A 25,791-nucleotide genomic window follows, 5' to 3' on the forward strand; every position below is an offset into this window, starting at 1 on the left:
TTCCTGGCCCCCGCCCACCCTGGCCCCAAGCCCCGCCCACTCCAGATCATAGTTAAAAAAAACACACAGACATCAGCGCTAAAAAAGGAAACCCCCCCACACACAAGTTATAAAAAGCTATCGGGGACCAGGGCTCCCCTATAAGTGAAAAAAATATATTGGCGCCAGGGCCCACCCGTAAAAGTTTTTTTGAGAAAGCATTGGTGCCAGGGCCCCCCTTACAACTTAAAAAAAAATTGGGGCCCCAAAGAATATTTTTTAAAAAAAATTGGTGCCAGGGCCCCCTTTATACACTTCAGGACATCGGCTTCAGCTATTTTCGTGGCTTCGGGCTGTTCAGCTTTTCCGGCACTCCTGCATTTCGGCTGTTTGGGACTTCGGAAGGACGCAGCACGGCTTCAGCGCTGTCAAAGGGGGCCCGGCTCTTTAAAAAGTTCAGCCCGGTACACTTGTACCCCCTGTGTCCCCCTGATGGTGGCCCTGCCTTTAAGTTAACGTTTAGTATGTTATAGAATCAGTGTTGGACTGGGACACCAGGGGCCCACTAGAAAACCTTAGACCAAGGGCCCACCAAGAAAATTTAGGCCAGGGGCCCACTCTCAGTACTATTGTTCTTCCTCTCCTCAATCCACCTCTATCCTCCTAGTCTCTTTAGTTATACATCCTATAACCAATTATTCCATCTATTTAGCCTCTTTGTTCTCATAGAAATAGGGAATGGCCATGAAATAGGCCAAATATTTAGCAGCATGAGGGACCACTGACACCTGGGCCCACCGGGACTTTTCCTGGTATCCCTGTGGGCCAGTCCGACACTGTATAGAATGGCCCATTCTAAGCAACTTCCCAATTGGTCTTCATTATTTATTTTTTATAGTTTTTTTTTAATTATTTGCCTTCTTCTTCTGACTCTTTCCAGCTTTCAAATGGGGGTCACTGACGGCTCTGTAAGGCTACAGATGTATTGTTATTGCCACTTTTTATTAGTCATGTTCAGGCCTCTCCTATTCATATTCCAGTCTCTTATTCAAATCAACGTATGGTTGCAAGGGGAATGTGAACAATAGTAAATAGATTTCTGAAATTGCAAACTGGAGAGCTGCTGAATAAAAAGCTAAATAAATCAAAAAACCACAAATAATAAAAATTGAAAACCAATTGGAAATTGACTCAGAATATCACTCTCTACATCATATTAAGTTCACTTTCCAAACACTTTTTTCAATTCAGTTGTTTTCAGATTGTTCCCCTGAAATAAAGACTTTTTTCAATTACTTTTCATTATTTATTTTTTAGTGATTTTCCAAAATCTAAGTTTAAAGGTGAATGTCCCTGTCTCTGGTGTTTGAGTCTGGCAGCTCAGTAATTCAGGTACAGACTCTAAACAGTTACAGTTTTGCTCCATTAGTTGATACATTTCTCAGCAGCATCTCTGGAGTATCAGCAACTATTGTATCAATTCTAACAGCTGCCTGTAATGAAACTCAGGGATTCTGCTCAGCAGGGACAAAGATAAGAAATGTATCAACTAAATGTATCAATTTAGAACAGTTTACAGGGTCGGCGACCCCCCTCCCAGAGCTGCTTCAGAAGTTGAAAAATTACACCTTTCACTTCGAAGGGTTTGTTCACAAGAGGAGATTCGGGGAGATTTTGTCGCCTGTCGACTAATCGCCTCTTCTTCTCTGTGTCAATCCCCGAACTGCCTCCTCGTTTCTTCCCATCCGCTATAATAATAGTCGCCTGCGCTAAAGCACGCACGAAGCTGCGTTTTCAGAAGTCATCTGAAGTTGCCTGATGAGGAAACTTCGGACGACTTCTGAAAACGCAGCGCCGAGTGTGCTTTAGCGCAGGCAACTTTTCATTATAGCGGATGGGAAAACACGAGGAGGGAGATTGTCGCCCAGAAGTCGAAGAGACTAGTCGCCAGGCGACAAAATCTCCTCGTGTGAACTAACCCCAATATTAGAAAAACGGTGACACAGAAAATAGGAAGTCATTGGAAAAAGTCGTTATTTCTGGTGATGTATCTGAAAACAACTAGTTGTTTTAAGGTGAACTACCTCTTTTAAGCACAGTGGGTTTTAAAGCTCGTTCATTTCTAATGCACTCAACACTGCCTTCCAAATATCACTTACTACTTACTCCGTAAGCTACAGGAGTGATACTGTTATACAATACAGGGGCAATATAGTATTGATCAAACATTGTTGTGCATTGAACTTGGCAAAGAGTCACGGCCAAACAAAGCAAGTACTGACTAAAACAAAAACATGAAGGACTCCCAAGGACAGTGAGCAAGCCTACAAGTGTGCCAAGAATTTCAAGCATTCCCTCTTGTGCCCACGTTATAACCAGTGCTGAGTGCTCACTGTAATCCAATGGTTCATGTCATAGATTTGGATATGACTATCACTGTGATTTATAGGGAATTGCACAGCACCCAGTTGTAGGATCTGGAATCCGATTGGTGTCTGGACTGGAGTCCTGTGTGTGACCATGTAGGAAAAAGCACCTATACCACAAAGTGTACTTGTTTGACTGTAGCATTGCGGTTCATAAGAATTTGCTGATATCTGCTACAGGTATGGGACCTGTTATCCAGAATGCTCAGGACCTTGGGTTTTTTGTGGATAACCAATTTTTTCATAATTTGGATATTCAAATCTACTAGAAAATGTAAACATTAAATAAACCCAATAGGCTGCTTTTGCTTCCAATAAGGATTAATTATATCTTAATTGGGGTCAAGTACAGGTATGGGACCTGTTATCCAGAGTGCTCGGGACCTGAGGTTTTCAGGATAACAGATCATTCCATAAATTGGATCTTCATACCTTAAGTCTACTAGAAAATCATGTAAACATGAAATAAACTCAATAGGCTGGTTTTGCTTCCAATAAGGATTAATTATATCTTAGTTGGGGTCAAGTACAGGTATGGGACCTGTTATCTTAATTGGGGTCAAGTACAGGTATGGGACCTGTTATCCAGAGTGCTCAGGACCTGAGGTTTTCAGGATAAAAGATCATTCCATAAATTGGATCTTCATACCTTAAGTCTACTAGAAAATCATGTAAACATTAAATAAACCCAATAGACTGGTTTTGCTTCCAATAAGGATTAATTATATCTTAATTATACAGCCCTGTAGCATCAGCTTATATAACAGGCCAACCTCATTTTCTGTTTGATAATTAGTGACGAGCCCTAAGCTTAGCTTCTCAACAGCTGCTCAGAGCCCACTGAGCATGTGAGTGTCACAGACACTTTCCAAGATGGTGACCCCCTGTGACAAGTTTGAAGTCCTGGATCATTGCTGCTATTGACAAGCTGAAACTTTAGGCTGGTGCAATAAGCTCAATATATAGAATATGGCATTTTTAGCCATATTAATTTTGGGGGTTTAGTTCTCCTTTAACACCCTTTATATTTTGTATTATTTCTCACTTTTGGCTAATTCTGATAAAGCCTGAGCACCACAAAAGCAATGCAAATCTATAGTCTTCCTTTCATAAAGCTGCAATGGTTCAGTTGTACTCATTTCAGAAAACGCTCAGAAAACATCAGTCAGTAATAGCTGGAATGCAGGAAAATTCACATTAATCTTTAGCAGCTAATATATCATCTCCCATTTGACTCATATTTAAACATTACTAAAGATGGAGAGGACTTTGGGACTCAGAATCGTGCTAATCATCTCTGGCGTTTTCTTTTTTTTTTTTTGGACAGTTGCAAAATACATATTAAACTTCACATTAATTGCCTTTGATTTCCCAGAATTACAGCTAAATTTGAACATAAGAGAGTTTTATATCAAGGCTGGAATTGTGCTGCCGCTGACTAATCTAAAACAAAGCATCTAATGCTCAGCAGAATGGAGAGTTTAGAACAAGGAGCATCCAACAAAATTCTATCTTTAAATGGGTGGTTGACCTTTAAGTTAACATTTAGGGGCAGATTTATCAAGGGTCGAATTTCGAATTTACAAATGAAATTCGAATTCAAAAACACCAACCGTTTTTTTGACGAATAGGTCCGTTTTCGATCGAATAGGTCCGTTTTTGATCGAATTCGAATCGTACGAATCTAATCAATAGCGCATTCGATCGAATTTGGAGTCAACTGGTGGACTTTGAAAAATCAAAGTTTTTTTTTTGGAAAAACTTTGATTTTTCAAAGTCCACCAATTTACTCCAAATGGGTTCTTGGAGGTCCCCCATAGGCTAAAACAGCAATTCGGCAGGTTTTAGATGGCAAATAGTCGAAGTCGAATTTTTAAAGAGACAGTACATTATAAATTCGCTTATTCAAATCTTTTTCAAATTCGAATTTGGACTATTTCCTAGACGAAGTACACAAAAATTAGCTTGGAATTTGAATTTTTTAAATTCAAATTTTCACTATGATCTTTGATAAATCTGCCCCTAAGTATGTAATAGAACAGCCAATTCTACACAACTTTTTAATTGGTCTTTTTTTTTTACCTGAACCACCCCTTTAACACCAGGTCCAGGCTGAGCATTAGTTATGTTAGTGGTTCACCTTTTAGCTTTTTATAAGCAACATTTCAATTGGTCTTCATTGTTTTTTTTTAATGGTTTTTGAATTATTTGCCTTCTTCTTCTGACTCCAGCTTTCAAACGGGGGTCAAATCAGTGCATGGTTGCTAGGGTATTTTTAACCCTAGCAGATTGCTGAAAATGCAAACCGGAGAGCTGCTGAATAAAAAGCTAAATAGCTCAAAAAACACAAATAATAAAAAATGAAAACCAATTGAAAATTGTCTCAGAATATCACTCTCTACATCATACTAAAAGATTTTTTTTTTGGATCAATTGAAAGGTGAACAACCTCTTTAACTACATAGTAAGCAGACCCTACGGCCGCAGTGGGGTCCAGGTCCGCTTCCTCTGTAGGGGGGTCCGTGGCTGTGGGTGACCCTCAATGCACATGAAATTGCTGGTCACCCACAATTTATTTCCGTCATGTGTCAGCCAAGATTGCCCAGGAGCTAGGTTTGCCACCTGGCCGGTATTTTACCGGCAGACCCCTTTTGCGTCACTGTGCGTGGCTCCACCCCTTTTTGCATCATGGACGGCCCACTGGCCGGTAACATTTAATAGAAAAGGTGGCAACCCTACCAGGCGCATGTATTGGTGCAAATAAATTATTGAATAGTGTTAGTGCTCACTCAACTTTGCACTTGAGCTTCTGAGAATCGATGGCCACTACCCTCCGGTAATGCTTCCATTTTGGATACATATCTCATGGCCCCACCACATTTGCTGTTTTTTTTTCTGTCCTCACCATACAATGTCAGACATCTGCAAAACAGACGGCCGGGACCAGCCGAACACTGCACTATAGATGATGCTCTTTCCCCCCCCCCCCCCGAAGACTCTTTTAAGTTTCCTTCTAGTCAAAGTGGCCTTTATTAGTTCTACTAGACTCTGTAGTTTTGTTGTAAGAATCATGACAGCGCACTGTCATAACAATCTCTTGATGAGCGTTCACAGGATCCCTTAAATAAAAAATGCAAAATCAGCCCGCTGCTATTTATGACCATTGTTCTCTATCCCCAGGCAATAAAAACAGACTTCTAATAACAAATGGTTGGAGCGGAGCAGTGGGACGTTGGCTTCTTTTAATAACACAATATTAAAGCTCCACGTATTGTGTGAAATTAAAAATGGAGCCAGTTTCGGTGTCCTTCTGCGTCTGTATCATTTAATCAGAGGGGGGCGTGGGTGTCCTGTAGGTTTTTTTAACTGACCATTTAAATTAACTAAAAATCTTTTTTAGGAAGACAATGGCAAATTAGTTTACTGTTAAATACTTCCCGCTGTACAGGGAAGTGAAGAAATGAAGGGGCACATTTACTTAGCTCGAGTGAAGGATAGAAGAATACTTCGAATTTCGAACGTTTTTTTGGGCTACTTCGACCATCGAATTGGCTATTTCGACCTTCGACCGATTTGAACTAAAAATCGTTCGACTATTCGACCATTCGATAGTCGAAGTACTGTCTCTTTAAAAAAACGTTGACCCCCTACTTCGTCAAGTAAAACCTACCGAACCTCAATGTTAGCCTATGGGGAAGGTCCCCATAGGCTTTCTAAGCTTTTTTTGATCGAAGGAATTTCGTTCGATCGATGGATTAAAATCCTTCGAATCGTTCGATTCGAAGGATTTAATCGTTCGATAAAATGATTATTGAATAGCGCTAAATCCTTCGACTTCGATATTCGAAGGATTTAACTTCGACAGTCGAATATCGAGGGTTAATTAACCCTCGATATTCGACCCTAAGTAAATCTGCCCCCAAATGTTTCACAGAAAAAAAAAATCAAAATGCATCAAAATTTCAAATTCTCCGCCTTCAGTTTACGGCAAATTTCTTCTGCAATAAAAATGAATAAAACTATGAAAATAGAGAGCAAAGCTTGTTCCCCTCTGTCACTGAGAACTTTCCCATTTAAGTACAAGCAGAGCTATAGAAGGAAAAGCCCAAACTGTACCCTGTAACAGGAACGTCGCCCGCTGCCCTGGCATTAATAACAGGCTCTCTTGCCATCAGTTACTCTGTGCGTTACCTTTTTTGGGACTGATATGAAATTCCACCACTAGCATATGACACTTTTATTATTAAGCAGAGGTAAACACTGGCGCACTGATAATTACCTTGACCTTCTTAATAATGCCAGCGTACCCGTCGGTCGGCTCCTGAGAGGCAAGCCATGTGGGTTAGATTAACATTGCTAGAATAGTCTCTTCCCGCTACCAGGCCCAATTCCTTTTTTATTAAATTCGTCGCCAGTTGCACACAGGTGATTGCATTTTATGCTGTTTGTTAAAGGGATACTGTCATGGGAATTTTTTTTTTTTTTAAACGCATCAGTTAATAGTGCTGCTCCAGCAGAATTCTGCACTGAAATCCGTTTCTCAAAAGCGCAAACTGATTTTTTTATGTTTCATTTTGGAATCTGACATGGGGCTAGAGATATTGTCAGTTTCCCAGCTGCCCCCAGTCATGTGACTTGTGCTCTGATAAACTTCAGTTACTCTTTACTGCTGTACTGAAAGTTGAAGTGATATCACCCCCCTCCCTTTCCACCCCCAGCAGCCTAACAATAGAACAATGGGAAGGTAACCAGATAGCAGCTCCAATCACAAGATAACAGCTGCCTGGTAGATCTAAGAACAGTATTCTATAATAAAATCCCGGTCCCACTGAGACACATTCAGTTACATTGAGTGGGAGAAAAAACAGCCTGTCAGAAAGCAGTTCCATCCTAAAGTGCTGGTTCTTTCTGAAAGCACATGACCAGGCAAAATGCACCTACACACCAATATTACAACTAAAAAAATACACTTGCTGGTTCCAGGCCCGGATTTGTGGCGAGGCCACATAGGCCCGGGACTAGGGCGGCACATTTTTGGGGGCGGCATGCCACCCAGCTGCTCTGTGGGGAGCCTGTGCTCCCCAGTGCTCCAGCGCTCGCACGCTGTCGATTTTGCACCAGCGTGTGATAGTGCGGGCAGGCACTAGGACCGCGCGGAGTGCACGGCCTAGGGGCGCCCGCCCAGCGAATCCGGTGCTGGCTGGTTCAGAAATTTAATTTTATACCATAGAGTGAAATATTTGAAGTGTAAACAGTGTAATTTCGAAATAAAATCATGACAGAATCCCTCAAAAGGAGTATTTTTAGTATGAGGCTGAAACTGACATTCTGAGACAAATTGCAACTAGTCTTCATTTTTGTAAGGGGTTTCAGTTATTTAGCTATTTGTTCAGCAGCTCTCCAGTTTGGTTTTGCAGCTATATGGTTACTAGGGTTGCTTATTTAACCTAGTAACCAGGCAGTGGTTTGAACGAGATACAGGAATATGAATAGGAGAGGGCCTGCATAGAAAGATAAATAAGAATAAAATTGTAGCCTCACAGAGCAATAGTTTTTTGGCTGCCGTGGTCAGTGACCTCCATTTGAAAACTGGAAAGAGGCAGAAGAGAGAGCAAATAATTTGAAAATCATAAACATAAATGATGAAAACCAATTGCAAAGTTGCTAGGAATACCACCTTTACACTCTTTATAGGAGAACTAAATCCTTGAAATTAATATGGCTAGAAATGCTTTATTTTTATGATACTGCCCTGCATTTACTGTACCAGCCCTGAGATTCTGCAGCTTCTACAACAGTAATGATCCAAGCCTCTAAAGTTGTCCACAACATCTCCCTGCCTTGGATCTTGTTAGGCCATCTTTTGTGTGTCAGTGGCACTGCACATGCTCAGTGTGCTCTGGACTGCTGTTGGGGAGTTAAGCTTAGGGCTAGCAGAATACACTGCATCCTTAGCTGATTTGAAATGTGGATCCGAAAGAATTACTAATTAACCATGTATAGTGCTTGTCATAGTGTATAGATACTGTATATTGTGAGCTGGCCCCTACATTCGGGAACTGAGAGCAGTTCAGAGCAATCTGCAGTAAACTCCGATTGCTTTCCAGACCTCGCACGCTTCTTCGTGTGTCGTGCAACATGCCGGCTTCCGACTTCAGGGTTCATCTTTTATAGACGATGCGCCTGCTTGCCCCGTCCCATTTGTGACGCCATCAGCGCGGTTCTATAAAAGCAACCCGGACGCTTGGATGTGGGTAAGTGTCGGGGGAATCCCGACCCCACATCACTAATTGCTATTGTTTTTGATCTCCTAACTGCATCATTATATCACTCTTATAATATTCTCTATCTAGCACTACAATGGATCCACCTTTATCAGATTTACGTATCACAATGTGTTCATTATCTTTAAGGGATTTCAGTGCCTCATATTCCTTTTTAGGTCGATTTAGTTATTTTGTTGTTGTTTACTTTCCCTTTTTTCCCTTTTTTAGATAGAGATTTCAAATCATGACCAATGTATAGAAACGATCCAAAAAGAGACCATCATGTCCCATAGGATAAAATGTTGATTTGGGTTTCAGATCTGTGTGCACTATATTACTATCCCCGCTATTAGCAATATTATCCGACTCACCTATATCAGCAAATACTCTCATTTGTGTAACAAAATCTTCAAAATTCTCCTCTCCACCATTATTCAATACCCTTTGACTTCCAGATATCTCACTCAGTTCTTTTTTATTAAGTTCAACATTCTCAAAGAACCTTTTAAGGGATAAAGTGCGTATGAATCTATTTAAATCAACAATGGTGGAAAATAGAAAATAACAAAAGAACTCCATGGCACTGACCATTTGGCCTTCATCTGAAGTCTAATTTTAAATAAGAATGAGACTTTTTTCAGAAGCAGGAATGTCAGTTTCACTTGGATGAACAAGAAGGCTTTCCGCCTGCCCTGAATACATTGATTTTTTTTTTTTCTTATTTTAAATCTCAGTTCAAAACTAGGGCAAAACTATAAATTGGGTGCTATTATTTGTGCAACCCTTGCTGAAATATAGTAAAGGATGAACAATTAAAGTAAATGAATACATGAGAGTGGGAGAGTGAGTGGAAATACATTGTTGGTCAGCTGTTTGAACTGTATGGCCTGATGGAATAAATTTAATTGGTTGGATTCAGTCATTGGCAGAGTTCTGCAGCCCAGTTATAAGTGTGAAGGAGGCTGAATAGTGATAACCCCATAGAGAAAGCTAAGATTAATGCGGGGAGGATGAGCCAAGTGGCCTTTGCTTTTCTTCTCTCATAAACATCAGTCAGGCCATTTGTGCTTAGTTAAACTGCTTACCTTCATCCTGGAAAAACATACAAATTCCTCCTTCCCTGCCCTTCAACTAGTCAGTGATAGATAAAGTTTTAATAAAAATTCTGTGGGCATTGTTGGATTATGGGGAAACTATGGCAAAAGTAGAAAATGCTCCTTAACAGAATGCATGTGCTAAATTGGAAATATAAACCAGTACAAATCAATTTAGCCAACTGCAACATGCCATAATCTTGGTCAAAGTTGTTCAATTAACTTTTAATATGATACAGAGAGTGATATTCCGAGACAATTGACAATTGGTCTTCATTTTTTATTATTTGTGGTTTTTGAGTAATTTAGTTTTTTTTATTCAGCAGCTCTCCAGTTTGTAATTTCAGCAGTCTGGTTGGTAGGGTCCAAATTCCCCTAGCAACCATGCCTTGATTTGAATAAGAGACTGGGATATAAATAGGAGAGGACCAGATCTAAAGGTGAGTAATAAAAAGTACAGTATTTTCACCTGTTCTTTTGTGGAGGATTCAATATTCAAACAAAAATATTAATGGATTTGGTGCATTTCTAGTAAAAAGCTCCAAAAAAAACACATTTTTTTTTAACTTTTCATAAATGTGCTAAAAATTTGATCTCCATGAAAAGCCACAGTTGTCATTAAAATCGAGCAGTAGGGAAAACTGGAACTTTGAGAAATCTGCCCCTATTTATATTATTTTCAACATTTTATTTTATAAATAAAAGCTCCAAAAAAAAACACATTTTTTTTTTAACTTTTCATAAATGTGCAAAAAATTTGATCTCCATGAAAAGCCACAGTTGTCATTAGAATCGAGCAGTAGGGAAAACTGGACCTTTGAGAAATCTGCCCCTATTTATATTATTTTCGACATTTTATTTGGCCCTTGCAGTTTTGGATATAGAAGGCAGTAGAGGTATGGGACCTGTTATCCATAAAGCTCGAGACCTGGGGTTTTTCAGATAATGTTTTTTTCTGTCGTTTGGATCTTCATATCTTAAGCCTACTAGAAAATCATGTAAACATTAAATAAACCTAATAGGCTGGTTCTGCTTCCAATAAGAATGAATTATGTCTTAGTTTGGATCAAGTATAAAGTACTGTTTTATTATTACAGAGAAAAAGGAAATCATTATTTAAAAATTCGTATTATTTGGATAAAATGGAGTCTATGGGAGATGGTCTTTCCGTAATTCGGAGCTTTCTGGATAATGGGTTACGGATTAGGCATATCTGTATTGGCATTTCTCAGCTTGTCAAAATGCCTTCATTTATTGGGTTCCACTACAATGGCATCATTAAACTCTTTGGCACCCATGTGGTTAAGAGAAATTATGAAAGAAATCTTATTTGAGCTTTTCCATCTTATCACTTGGCTTTCCTTTCGCGCTTGCTGAGCCATAAATCATTCCAATGGGATTATTTCCGCCCAGTCTAATATGAAGTAGAATTCACATAAAACCGATGTGCCATCTGAGGGTTTCAGGGCAGAACCTGATATAATTATTTTGTAAGGGCTTTTCCAATGGATAACGTAGTGTGTCTATTAAAGTCTGATGGGATAAACGACGGCAGGAGGACAAAACAGATGAGTTTTCATGTGAAATAAATGGAGAAAAATTACATTGACAAAAGAAAAAACCCCGGCAGCCAGGTGAGATTATTCACTTTCTAAAAGGTGGAACATTAAAGCGGCTCGGTTGGTCTGTGCCAATGGCAAGTGTTGAGCTGCACTAAAGGATTCTCTGTCTATGGAGCCGGAATCAGGACAAAGCAGCAGGTGCTTCACAAAAGCAAAGAACGGGCCTGGTATTCAGATAGAGAGGCCTGAGCCATTTCTACGACAGTGAATGTCACCACGAGGTTCCCAATCAGCCTGCACTTCAGCTTTGAATGGGTATTTATGTGAACTATGTTATTCAATGCTTACAGTGAAACAGAGCCAAGTAGGTTCGGAGGTAGAATAAGCCCCCTGGGTTACACCAGAAGCCATCAAATGCATCCCACTGGTCTGTTGGTACATACTGGCTGGGACCTTGTTAAAGGAAAACTATACCCCCCCAAACAATGTAGGTCTCTATAAAAAAGATATTGCATAAAACAGCTCATATGTAAAACCCTGCTTCATGTAAATAAACCATTTTCATGATAATATACTGTTTTAGTAGTATGTGCCATTGGGTAATCATAAATAGAAAATTGCCATTTAAAAAAATAAGGGCCACCACCTGGGATCGTACGAGTCACTGTGCACACAAACATACCAAACAAACCATACTTGTTAGGTCATATGAGCCAATTTCTTCCTGTTACAGTTAGAGCTGCAATATTTCTGGTCAGGTGATCTCTGAGGCAGCACACAGACCCTCACGAAATGGTGTCTCAAGGCAAGACATGTAAAAGGGAAATATTTACCTAAATATATAGACCAGTTTGGTAACATTCTTTAATATGCCACTTAATATGACGTAAACTATCTGTTGCTTAAGTGTTCATTTTGGGGGTATAGTTTTCCTTTAAGCCCATGTCTATTTAAAGGAGAACAAAAGGTATAATCACTGTGGGGTGCCAAAATGTTACAGGCTCCTAGTTATTATAATTGCTTACCTGATACCAGTGGTGTAACTATGTGCTGCCGGGTCTCCCTGCAAAAAAAATCTTAAAGGAGAACTAACCCCCCAATGAAAAAGCCCCATCTACTACCCTAGATAGTCCCTCCTCCCTGCTTCCTACCCTTATAGTGCATTATTTCAGAAAGTGCCCCTGGACACTGGACAAATCTCCTCTTCTTCGGGGCGACTAATCTCCCCGAACTGCCTTCCTGACGGCTAGAATGTAAACAGCACTTCATTTTCCGAAAGTCGCCCAAAGTTTCCTTGTGAGGCAATTTCAGCGAATCTGACCGTATGGCTCTGCCCTTAGTATAGGTATTAATTATACCCTAATCTCTCTCACCTCTCACACTTAATCACAACTTTTGATTTTCACTCTCACTAATCACCATACTATTGGGATGCACTGCATTAAGTGACTGTTGAACACTCGTTTGGTGGTAATCTAAATATAGAATACTACACTATATTACTTTTCCGTTTTCCCCCCTCAAAAATATACATTTTTGGAGGTGGAAAAGAGCCTGACAAATTGCTTGCCTGGGGACACACTGTGTTTGGGATTGACCTTTTTGTAATTTCCTAAAAATAATTGTCATTATGTTCTAAGGAACTGTTTATTCTGACTGTGACAACAGTTTTGCCCATGATTCATATTACTGGAGTGGTACTGACTGACTGACATAAATTCACAGTTCCGATGATCAGCAACCCTGGTCACCAATCTATAATTTACTGTAAATTGCCCCTTTATATAAGAAAACAATAGAAGTTGCATATCTTTTATCTAGCAAAGGAATTTTACAGTGATTGCATTATCGTCCAGTTTCCATCATATAAGTGATAATGTACAGGTCACTGTAGTTTACAAATAAGGAGGAGTTCTGTGATCCAAGGCCACAGCTTGACGTGCCACCCTTCAACCGTGGCCTTTGAATCTCTTATCTACTGCTCCTTTGACATAAAATATATAATCTATACTGGTTGTCAGTCAAATACGTATATGCTGACATTTGGTCAGGACGTCATCGATGCGACTGTCAACATTCTGCTTTCGCATCTTAAAGGGACAGTATACACTTAAAAACTCCTTTTATCCTTTCCCTTGTGTTGAAATTCTGCTTACTGTTTTTGTTTTACATTTTAATTAGATTTTTCTATTTTTTTAGCCATTATAAAGCCCTAATTTGAAAGTTGGGCTATGTTCACTGAACTCACCTCCCTCTTCCTTTATAAACAGGGCAATTTGGTTAGAGCTCCCTATCTACCTTTAAACAAACTAACCTCTCTCTCTTATCTAAGCAGCAGCAGCATTTGAGCAGCTCATCATTAGGGGCTTCTCAGTGGACAGGTGTGCCCGCCAGTAATTCCACATCTACTTTTCTGCTGATTCACAGCATGTGCTCTGGGATGCTGTCACTTTTTCTGAGCTTAGGGACAATATAAAGCATTTATGCAATAATAAAGTCACTGGTATGAGTTGGAGAGTGCAGCACTGCCCCTGCTGTCCAAAGTGAATTAGAAGGGCCGTGCTTTTGAGATCCTTGCACTTGTGGCAGGGGCAGTGATATACAGTATGACTTTATTATTTTTTGGGCTTCTTTTACTAGGACCAAACCATGGATGGCCCTTTAAAAATTTGGATTTGTGCATCCGAAAATGCTCCCAGCAGCTCCGTTTCTTGTTTTTTGCTGATTCACAGCACATGTTCTTAGCTGCTGTCACGTATCTGAGCTTAGGCACTCACAACACAATATATATACTCACAATATATATATATATATATATATATATATATATATATATATATATATATATATATATATATATATATATATATATAGATATAGATATAGATAATATATAGATATATATAGATATAGATATATAGATATATATATAGATATATATATATATATATATATATATATATATAGTGAATAAAGTACCCCCTCTTGTAAAATATAAGGATATTATAAGTTACCGAGGAGTTTCATGACCATTTAAAAACACGAGGCCGAAGGCCGAGTGTTTTTATACAGGTCATGGAACTCCGAGGTAACTTCTAATATCCTCATATTTTACAACTGGGGGTACTTTATTAATTATAATACACAAATTTCAGTGAGTCATGTGACAGAAATTAAATCAGAACTCACCGTTTATAACTGATGACATCAGAACTCACCGTTTATAAGGATATAATTTACAGGATATTCATGGCTTTTGTGTATTATATATATATATATATATATATATGTATTTATAATACAAGGCTAATTAACAGTTCATTTAAATTCAGAGTACATGGCAGCTCAGAAATCATTGTATTTTGCTTTAGAATGTAGTAATCAGCCCTGTAGTATTTGTCTTTATGACAGACAAACTAATTTTCTTCATAATGATTTCTAATGACCCCGTAAGCTTAGTTTCTCAACAGCAGTACAGAGCACACTGAGCATGTGCAGTGCCACTGACACGCAAAAGATGGCTTCTCAAGATCCAAGACGGGGAGTTCCTGTGTGAGAGTTTTGAAGGCCTGGGTCCTTACTGCTATAGGGTTGCTTAACGTCTCTACTGGTACAGCAAGTTGATTGTATAAAATACAGCATTTTTAGTTGTGCTTTAAGCTGACAAAGATGGAAATATTTAAATTCTGGAAAAACTAGGGTCTGCTGGCTGCTGCTTCCAAACAGAGAAGAAGCTGAAAGAGAGAGCATTTACAGTGGAACTGCAAGCTTTAGTGCAAGTAACCAGGTAATCCTTTTAAGATTTACTGACACCAAGACATGGTGTTGCAAGAATTTATATATGCAGATTTATCAAGAACAGAACTGGGCTATCCTCAAGGTTATTAATAAAGCATAAATCGTGGCTGGGAAAATTGACCCAGAGAACATAATCAGTGACGCATGCTTTCCATTAAATAAGGGAGCCTACGCCTGAACCTATACAGATAGATTTTGAGGTTGCTCGGTTTTTTTAAAAGTATTAACCCCACAGCGGAAATTCACCTGTTCTCTGCATCAGGCACTGTCATGCTCCTGGTCACGGAGCACATCTTTAGAGGGATGGTCTTCCGGTCTCCATGGATGGAAAGAGAAACAGGTGAGGGTGGACATACGGATGTGTTCCCTAAGCGCGGGGATTCCGGAGGAGGTGTTTCCCATCCTATTTCCGAAACAGGGGATCCTTTCTTAACATAGGGTGTTGCTTCTCTCATGTATTTCACTGCAAAGTAAATAAAACAACTGGTGAGAATCTAAATCCGTGTAGGCTTTAGCCACATACTTGCCATGTCACCTCCCCATCAATATTGCTGTTTTACTCCCAAAAATGTGCTATTTCTCTCTCTTCCACCTACAACTAATCTGCAGAGCCCTCATCTGCAACTGCCCCCCCGACAAAGAGCTCCGTCTGTTATGCTGTACCTGCCTTCTGTTTTCACTTTTAATCCATTCATTTATGGAGAATAACATTCTGCAGCCTAGCTTAAATAGGAAAATAGGTGGCACTGTACGTCAGGCCTTCTTTTTTTTCTTGGGGTGAATGACTTCAAAGGAGTCTTTTCATCTGCATTATAAATTATTGATTTAATAAGAAGGAACTGCTACAATATGATCAAACGAAGTGGGCGAATTAAGGGTAAGACAGCAAAAGACTAAAAATAATGACAGAGTAACTGTGACACTGAAATATTATGCAGCATGGGGGGGAAGTCAATATACATGATTTCTTATAATTTTCCTGTTTTATCAGCTTCTGGGGAAAGTATCATCTACAGATGTGCTGCTGACATCTCTGAGAAGCAAACAGAAGAAAGGGCCCATAGAAATTTGTTTCGGCTTTGGTAAATTGCACACAACTTGTGTTTCACTTGCTCTGGAATAAACATCTCCTTAAGGTAGGTGTTAAAGGATAAGTAAACCGTTAAAATAAATGAATGTAAAATTGATGAGGGGGCTATTCTAAGCACTTTTGTCAATTACATTCATTATTTTATTCCAAGATATTAAAGGATACATGTACTGTTAATATGAATGAATTTTGTTACAACAGCGTCACCTGCTGGTCAGTTTCCCACCAGTCTGACCAGTAAGTAGTCAAGGAAGTTGTCAGGAGAAAGAAAGAGGCTGATGTTCTTCTGCTTAGGAATAAAATCTTTCCTAAGCAGAACATCAGAGCAGCCTCTTTCTTTCTCCTGACAACTTCCTTGACTACTTGCTGGTCAGACTGGTGGGAAACTGACCAGCAGGTGGCGCTGTTGTAACAAAATTCATTTATATAACAGTACATGTATCCTTTAATATCTTGGAATAAAATAATGAATGTAATTGACAAAAGTGCTTAGAATAGGCCCCTCATCAATTTTATACTGACTTATTTCTAAGGTTTACTTATCCTTTAATGTCAGGGATCCCAGATACAAATGTAAGCATGGGTACATCTATTCTACCAAAGTAGAGCAGTGGCCCAGGTGCTCCAGCACCAAGACCTCAGCTCAGGAGAGTGAATAATCCATGACGAAAAAAATGTAAGGTTTAGGGAACTCTGGAAACCACATGCAGATCAGACCAAGGATAGAAAAATATTTATTAAACAATCATCTCAAGCCTTACGTGTTTTGTGTCTGCCTCACATTTAATCATAGGCTTGTCAGGGATTCCTCCTATCCACATGCCCATTACTTTGTAACTTATCCAGCAAAGCTGAAGCAACTGCCGTTTTGGCTGAAGGAGCAAATATAGAGGAATATGTACTGATGTAATTGCTTCTAAAATTGATTTGGGTGTATGCAATTTTAGGTGCATTTATACAGTTATATCTGCATTAAAAGGGCACCTGTTGGCTGAAAATATTTTCCCCCACCAAAGGTGCAGGCTAATAGAGCCCGCATTCTGGATAAGTGTAACAGTAGTTTTTTTTAAAAAAAAATCTGCCTCCCACTGGAAGGAGATCCTGGTTCGAGTTGCCATGTTCAAGCACACAAATATGCATAACAAGCAAATGCTGCAACTTGGCATTATACCCATGCACGTGATGTCAAACTCTCATTATGCGCATGCGATCTGCACAACATGGCTGCTCAAACCTGGAGCTCCCTCCAGGTGCAAGTGTCCTGGTGCTGGCGGGGGCCATTTTTTTTTTAGAATACTACTGTTACCCCCAGCCATGGGATGGTTAGTCTGCTGACTGCCTTCAAGCAGAGAACGGCACCTAACAAACTGCCACTCTCTCCCATTCATCTCAAAAAACTGCCAAATGGAAAGTGCCCCATTTGGCACATACAGAGTAGTGACCTGCATCTCTGGCCAAATGTTCAAAGTCAGTGGCATAATTAAATTTTATAGGACTCCACAGCAAATTCAATTTATGGACCAAAATAATAGCAAGTTTACTTATTCTGCCAATATATATTGAAACTGCCTATTAATTAGGGCCTCAATGGGACTTACAAACAGCTGGGCCCCCTGCAAATGCAGAGTCGGCTTCCTCTGTATTTACGCCCCTGCTCAAGGGGGCATTTTTGCACCTAGGTCTTTCCATGATCCCCTTTAAATTTCATACTACAATAGAAAATAATATGAGAGCTAGGTGCATTATGGATTGTAAGCCAATTTGTAGGTCATGAACTGTATCCTGGACCCTGAAAAAGATTAAGAAACACTGCTCTAAACCATGCGCTTGTACATGCACCTCTCAACACAAGAAAAATAAATAGAGGAAACACTGATGGATACAGCTGCATTACATATTCAGGGTTAGACAAGCTCCATAATGCTGCTCTCCTTTCCTCCCTCCGTGACCCTCTGTTGATGCCCCGACCTCTCTCCCGGCCCGTTCCCTGCAGTGAAGAATATAGGTAAGCGCCACGGGGCCAAGGGAGGGTTGCAACTTGGATGGGGAGCCCTGAGGGGGTTTTGGTTGGGGGGGGGGCAGAGGGTGCCTTATGGCTGGGGGGGCAGGGGTGGTGTGGGGGACCCATAGGGAGCAAGCCCAGAGGGCCCCAAATCCCCCAGTCCAATGCTGTACATGTTAATTGGATCTCTCCCACTTTAACACTGTGGGGACCATTTACTTATGCCCAAAAGGAGTATAAAATTGTGCCCACAGTGATTATTCTCATAATACTTGCAGCCAGGACATATCTGCTAATTAAAGGAAAACTATACCCCCAAAATGAACACTTAAGCAACAGATAGTTCATATATTAAGTGACATATTAAAGAATCTTATCAAACTGGAATATATATTTAAGTAAATCTTGCCCTTTTACATCTCTTGCCTTGAACCACCATTTCGTGACGGTCTCTGTGCTGCCTCAGAGATCACCTGACCAGAAATACTGCAGCTCTAACTGTAACAGGAAGAAGTGAGGAAGCAAAAGACAAAACTCTGTCTGTTAATTGGCTCATGTGACCTAACATGTATGGTTTGTTGGTATGTTTGTGAGTACAGTGAATCATAAGATCCCAGGGGGCGGCCCTTATTTTTTAAAATGGCAATTTTCTATTTATGATTACCCAATGGCACATACTACTAGAAAAGTATATTATTATGAAAATGGTTTATTTACATGAAGCAGGGTTTTACATATGAGCTGTTTTATGCAATATCTTTTTATAGAGACCTACATTGTTTGGGGGGTATAGTTTTCCGTTAAGGACAGGGCTCCGTAGTGCAGGCAGGACCTATGTGCCTTCCCCTGCCAGGACCTAATGAATGCAGTGCTGCTAAATGCAGGAAGCACTGTATTCCTGGGGCAGATGCAGGACTCAATTTTGGAACCCAAAGACTTGCGGCATTTCTGAAAAGTGAAGAAGTACAAAAAATACTGGTTTGTAGAAACAAACCACAATAAGGGCAGTATTTTAACCCAACATAATTGCAGATCCCAAGCTGTAAATCGAGCCCTGCCTTAAACTTTGCATGACATTCGACCTTCTGGATAAATGAAAATAACTTGAAAGTGGTGGCCTTTAAGTCTCTTTGATTCTTAGTAAGAGGGATTAGCTTTCACATTGCACTTGATTAAAAATACTGCATGATATTTAAAATGTCCCCTGGTGCTTCTATAGTAAGACTTGCTTCAAACCCTGTCTGTGTTCTCTAAAGGGGAGGTGTTATATATATATGAATTCAAGTGTTTCAATGACTGCCACTAGTTTTTGTTTATTCCATTATGTTCTCTGGACTAAGTCACTCTTGGGTCTGACACTTGAAATCGTGTAGCAGACTACAGTTCTCCTCCAGGTGTGTTCATTTGCTGGCTTCTGCTACATTGCTTCAGGAATCAAATAAAGCAGTGCAGAAACCACGATTGGGAGATCTTCATTTTTAATGGTTTGTTTTATTTTTTGCCTAACTTTCCTACAGCACAAGAGAAAGTTTTTATTCAAGGTGACTTCTACATTTCCATGTGCTTCCTGCAGTGTATAATCTAATTTTATATCCAGTGCAGTATAATATACTTAAAGCAATTCCTTCTTTGTGTTTAGTAAATGTATCCCAACATAGAAAAACAGAGGATTTTGGCTCAGGGAGCTTGGCAGTACAGCTTTTTTTTTTTTTTTTTTACAAAGCTCCTTGGTTTTTAATAAAGATTTGTTTACTTAATACTCTATTAAAAAGCCAAACTAGGATTAGAAGAGGCTAAAATGAACTTACGTTAATAGGAAGCGAGTATGAAGTGTTATTGCTGTTGGAGCTGTTCCATATCTACTTAGCCATGGTTATGAGAGTAACTAATCTCATAAAGGGACAGGTCCCTCAGAGCAACACCACTAATGGCAAGCCTCCAGACACCAAGCCATCTACCAAACTAGGGTTGCAACCTGGCCAGTATTTCCCTGGTTTATCCAGTAAAATACCAACCAAGACCAGGGCCCATAAATTTTCTTGCTGAGCCTCTCTGCCCCCCAACTCACCAAATGTATGCTAAATTAGGCCAAATTCACCCTATACCTCCCATTATACCTCTGCTCCAACCCTTTTGCATTACTGCCCTGCCCACCATAACCCCACAACTTTACAGTCCAACCCTATCAAATCAACTGGCTGGGTTTTTTTTTTTGTAGGAAAGGGAACAACACTTCTCTTAAAGGAGAACTAAACTCTAAAGATGAATATGGCTAAAATGCCATATTTTATATAATTACCTTATTGCACCAGCCTAAAGTTTCAGCTTGTCAATAGCAGCAATGATCCAGGACTTCAAACTTGTCACAGGGGGTCACCATCTTGGAAAGTGTCTGTGACACTCACATGCTCAGTAGGCTCTGAGCAGCTGTTGAGAAGCTAAGCTTAGGGGTCGTCACTAATTATCCAGCAGAAAATGAGCTTCCCCTGTAATATAAGCTGATGCTACAGGTTTGCTGATTATTAAATTCTGATGCTAATTGCACTGGTTTCTGTGCTGCCATGTAGTAATTATCTGTATTAATTACTAATCAGCCTTATATTGTGAAATTTCTATTCTATGTGTACTGTATATTGTGAGTGGGTCCCTAAGCTCAGTAAGTGACAGCAGCACAGAGCATGTGCAGTGAATCAGCAGAAAAGAAGATGGGGAGCTACTGGGGCATCTTTGGAGACCACAGATCTTTACTGCTAAAGGGCTGTGGTTGCCTTGGGCTGGTACAGAAGCTAACAACACAATGTATAACATTTCTAGCTACTTCTTTAGTTAAGCTTTATTTCTACTTAAATACATTTCTTCCCACACATACTAGGTAATATTACTGTAAAATGTATCTTGTAGATGTAAATGAATTAAGTTACTTTACATGACTGGTTGTTCGGCAGGTTAAAAAAAAATTTGAAAGGTTGAACTTGGTTACTATGTTACTATGACAAAGATAGTGATGCCTGAGTTGCATGTACTCTACTTTTTTTTAGCCAACCTTGTAATATAAAATTATGATTCTGAGCCCAGTGTTGCTTCTGGCATGGCCCCAAGTACACTATGTTTATTTGTTTATCTTCTCTCTGTGTGAGATCACATGAGCCAGTGGGGTAGGGATGGACAATAATGCTTTACTGATCCAATGGAATTGTCAAGTCTTTAAAGAGACACTTTCTGATTTCCCTGCAGAGATGTGATTAGCACAGGGGTATAACAATGCTGGCATAGTTGTATGGTCTTGGTAAAGGCTACATGCAAATGAAAGGAGTTGTTATTTATAACCCTGATTGGCTGACCATGCTTCTGTGACATCAGACCAATCCCCTGGGTTTCTAGGCCCCTGTCGTGTTACAGGGTTATTACATGATAGAAGGTCACTGGCATTCTTTCCACCCTTAAAGGAGAACTAAAGCCTAATTAAGAAGTAGGCTAGAAATGTTGTACATTATGTTTTGTGCTTCTGTACCAGCCCAAGGCAACCACAGCCTTTAGCAGTAAAGATCTGTGTCTCCAAAGATGCCCCAGTAGCTCCCCATCTTCTTTTCTGCTGATTCACTGCACATGCTCTGTGCTGCTGCCACTTACTGAGCTTAGGGACCCACTCACAATATACAGTACACATAGAATAGACAATGTCACAGTATAAGGCTGATTAGTAATTAATACAGATAATTACTACATGGCAGCACAGAAACCAGTGCAATTAGCATCAGAATTTAATAATCAGCAAACCTGTAGCATCAGCTTATATTACAGACCAACCTCATTTTCTGCTGGATAATTAGTGACGAGCCCTAAGCTTAGCTTCTCAACAGCTGCTCAGAGCCCACTGAGCATGTGAGTGTCACAGACACTTTCCAAGATGGTGACCCCCTGTGACAAGTTTGAAGTCCTGGATCATTGCTGCTATTGACAAGCTGAAACTTTAGGCTGGTGCAATAAGTTCAGCATATAAAATATGGCATTTTTAGGGTCTCCTTCTCCTTTAAGGTAAGATATAATATATAGAGTATATTTTTATTTCTCTTCAAGCTCTCTACTGCCCACTTCCAATATGATTTTGTAACTGCTCCCTGGCTGCTAGGGTAACTAAGCCATAGCAACCAGCTGTTAAAATTCCAAGCCTAAAACGTGCACAACAAAAATAAATACATAAAGAACAAATTATACAAAACTAGATCCTCTGCTTTGCTCCAGGCTAGGCTAAAGATGTCCAACCTCCAGTTCTGTTCCAAATACATCTAGTTCCTAGATCTTTTTTAACCCTTACATACCCAACCCTTAACCTCAAGCCCCTGACGACAAGAGCATTCAGAAAAACACAAAATACTCTCCCTATAGCTCTCCAGGAAATGAGAGCACCACAGATGTTGAAGGGCGGGTGAGGGGCTGGGAGGGAGCGTAACAATTATGAATCTCAAAAAAAGTTTGATGCACATCTGTTACTGATACTTCGCTATTATAGTAAACTTGTTATTTTTAGCATAAGCCCAGTTTCTGCGGCTGCTAAATAAAACTTTCCAGCTGCTGCATGTCGGGGGAGGGGGTGGTGGCTTCCATATACTTATGGGGCCTAAGACCATGCCATCTGCAAATTAACCCATCTCAATGGAACACGATTAACCCATTAGCCTTGTGTCTAGAGTCACACCCTGTGCTTTCCATAAAAAAAGTGCAGGCATTGAATCAACATGTGATCCATCATTAAAGGGGAAGTTCAAATTAAAATTAACTTAAATAAGTGAAAAAAAATTCTCCATAAAAGCTATCTTGCAGAGAATTGGATAGTCCATTCTCTTTTCAGCCTTTGATAAAGATGTTCATGCAAGTTATTGTTAAAGGGGAGCCTTTCTTAAAAAAAAATCACCCTCACTATAAACACATTTATAAATAACATATGGAGTCTGACTTAACTATTGGCTTAAAAGGATCATTATTTCTAAAAATAACCCCTTTATTGTAGTTCCCCATAAGTCATCTGGGGTCCATGTGTGTGTGTTACAGATGAGCAGTGGGTGTGTTCTAATGGTACTTCCCTGTCAGGCCCTACTAGCTGCTGGCTGCCTGCCCACCAGATGGGGATTGGCTGGTATGCTACAGTGTATTCTGAGTGCTGCCTGCTCATCTGCACAGCCTGGGAAAGCAGCCAGCCTGAAGTGGAACAGCTGCCTGGTGCTAACAAGGTTTTTGGGAACATTGTTAGTAAAGCAGTGTGCAAGTCTTAAAGGAATATTTCAATGTACAAATAAAAACTGGGTAAATAGATTGTAAAATAAAAAATATTACTAATATAGTTAGTAAGCCAAAAATGGAATGTATAAAGGCTGGAGTGACTGGATGTGTAACATAATAGCCAGAACACTACTTCCTGCTTTTCAGCTCTCTAACTCTGAGTTAGTCAGCGACTTGAAGGGGGGCCACATGGGACATAATTTTTCATTGAGTTTGCAATTGATCCTCAGCATTCAGCTCAGATTCAAAAGCAACAGTTATGACCCATGTGCCCTCCCTCAAGTCACTGATTGGTTACTGCCTGGTAACCAATCAGTGGAAACCAAGAGAGCTGAAAAGCAGGAAGTAGTGTTCTGGCTATTATGTTACACATCCAGTCACTCCAGTCTTTATACATTTTTGGCTAACTAACTATATTAAGATACATTTTTTTATTTTGCACAGCCTATCTATTTACCCAGTTTTTATTTTTACACTGAACAATTACTTTAAAGACACATTCCTTCTATTAGTAAAAGTCCATTATGCAATGGCAAAAAGCTGTTCTTGGGCAATTTAGTACTGATGCAAATAGTTCATGACAGTTTGACATTCAAAAATGTATTTTTTAATAAAGGGGTCATAAACACAATATATATATATGCAGCCTTGAATGCTTCTTCATAGGCCTTTTAATCAGCTGGCTTCTCTTCCATTGCTTCAGCAGTCAGAACCAACACAGTGCAGTGAACAGCAAAAGAGCAGACAGATATGGGACCCATCATCCAGAATGCTCGGAACCTGGGGTTCTCCGGATAATGGGTCTTTCGGTAATTTGGATCTTCACACCTTCAGACTACTAGAAAATCATGTAAACAATAAAGGGATACTGTCATGGGAAAAAAATATTTTTTCAAAATGAATCAGTTAATAGTCCTTCTGCACTGGAATCCATTTCTCAAAAGAGCAAACAGATTTTTTTATATTCAATTTTGAAATCTTACATGGGGCTAGACATTTTGTCAATTTCCCAGCTGCCCCTGGTCATGTGACTTGTCCCTGCATTTTAGGTGAGAAATGCTTTCTGGCAGGCTGCTGTTTTTCCTTCTCAATGTAACTGAATGTGTCTCAGTGAGACATGGGTTTTTACTATTGAGTGTTGTTCTTAGATCTACCAGGCAGCTGTTATCTTGTGTTAGGGAGCTGTTATCTGGTTACCTTCCCATTGTTCTTTTGTTTGGCTGCTGGGGGGAAAAGGAGGGGGGGTGATATCACTCCAACTTGCAGTACAGCAGTAAAGAGAGCACAAGTCACATCTGCAAAAATAGAAACAGTACTTTCAATGGCCACCTCCAGGTTATTAATAAACAAGTTGAAAAGCAAGGGACCTAGTACAGAGCCCTGCGGTACTCCACTAACAACACTGGTCCAATTAGAAAATGTTCCATTTACCACCACTCTTTGTAGTCTATCTTTTAGCCAGTTCTCTAGCCAGGTACAAATACTATGTTCCAGGCCAATATTCCTTAATTTAACCAGTAACCTTTTGCTGAACTTTAGGACTATATTATGAGATGAAAGAGAATAATGCAAACACTTTATTATCCTAGTTTTCATAGTGATTAAGGGAAACTGGGACATATTTGGATATAGGCACTGCAGACGTCTGCATCTCCCAGATTAGGCAATGACAGCTTTATTAAAGGAAAACAATAGTTCCCTTTCTATGATGAATAATACATTTTCCTGGGAAGAAACCATCACTCCCTAGGGGTATGCTGCCCGTCATAGCAGTCAACGCTGATTAAAACTATCATGCGATTTCACTATTAGGAACGGCACACGCCAGGGTTGCCCGCTTTCGCCCTTGCTCTTTATTCTCGCCTTAGAAAGCTTTCTTAATAGAGTACGGGCCAACCCAGATATAAATGGGGTTCGAATTGGCTCTCGGGAGCATAAAATAGCAGCTTACGCTGATGATCTTTTATTTTTTGTCAAAACACCACGTATTTCCTTGCCTACTTTACTAATAGAGCTTCAAACCTACAACAAATTTAGCAATTTTAAGATAAACCTGTCAAAATCAGTGGCTTTTAATATTTCCCATCCTCCTGCTGACTTCGCGGCTATTTTACAAAACTTCCCGATAAAACCTACTTATTCTCACTTTGTCTATTTAGGCCTTAAAATATTTTCAGACCCCAAGCAAACTACCGAACACAACTATAAGGACTTGCTGCAAGCTATCTCTCGTGACCTTCACAACTGGTCTAAGCCGCTTTTCTCTTGGATAGGTAGAATAAACGTACTGAAGATGA

At 39.8% G+C, this 25,791-nt stretch overlaps 1 protein-coding gene across 1 annotated transcript in view; it reads right to left on the reverse strand.

The window, feature by feature from the left end:
* The window catches only part of sntb1.L (syntrophin, beta 1 (dystrophin-associated protein A1, 59kDa, basic component 1) L homeolog), a 107,260-nt gene that overhangs the window by 39,231 nt on the left and 42,238 nt on the right, over positions 1 to 25,791 (reverse strand). The window contains exon 2 of the mRNA XM_018268238.2: positions 15,372 to 15,588. Coding sequence (XP_018123727.1) covers positions 15,372 to 15,588 — 217 coding nt within the window. The remainder of the gene's footprint in view (positions 1 to 15,371; positions 15,589 to 25,791) is intronic.

This window comes from Xenopus laevis, chromosome 6L (assembly GCF_017654675.1).
Source record: "Xenopus laevis strain J_2021 chromosome 6L, Xenopus_laevis_v10.1, whole genome shotgun sequence".
NCBI lineage: Eukaryota > Metazoa > Chordata > Amphibia > Anura > Pipidae > Xenopus > Xenopus laevis.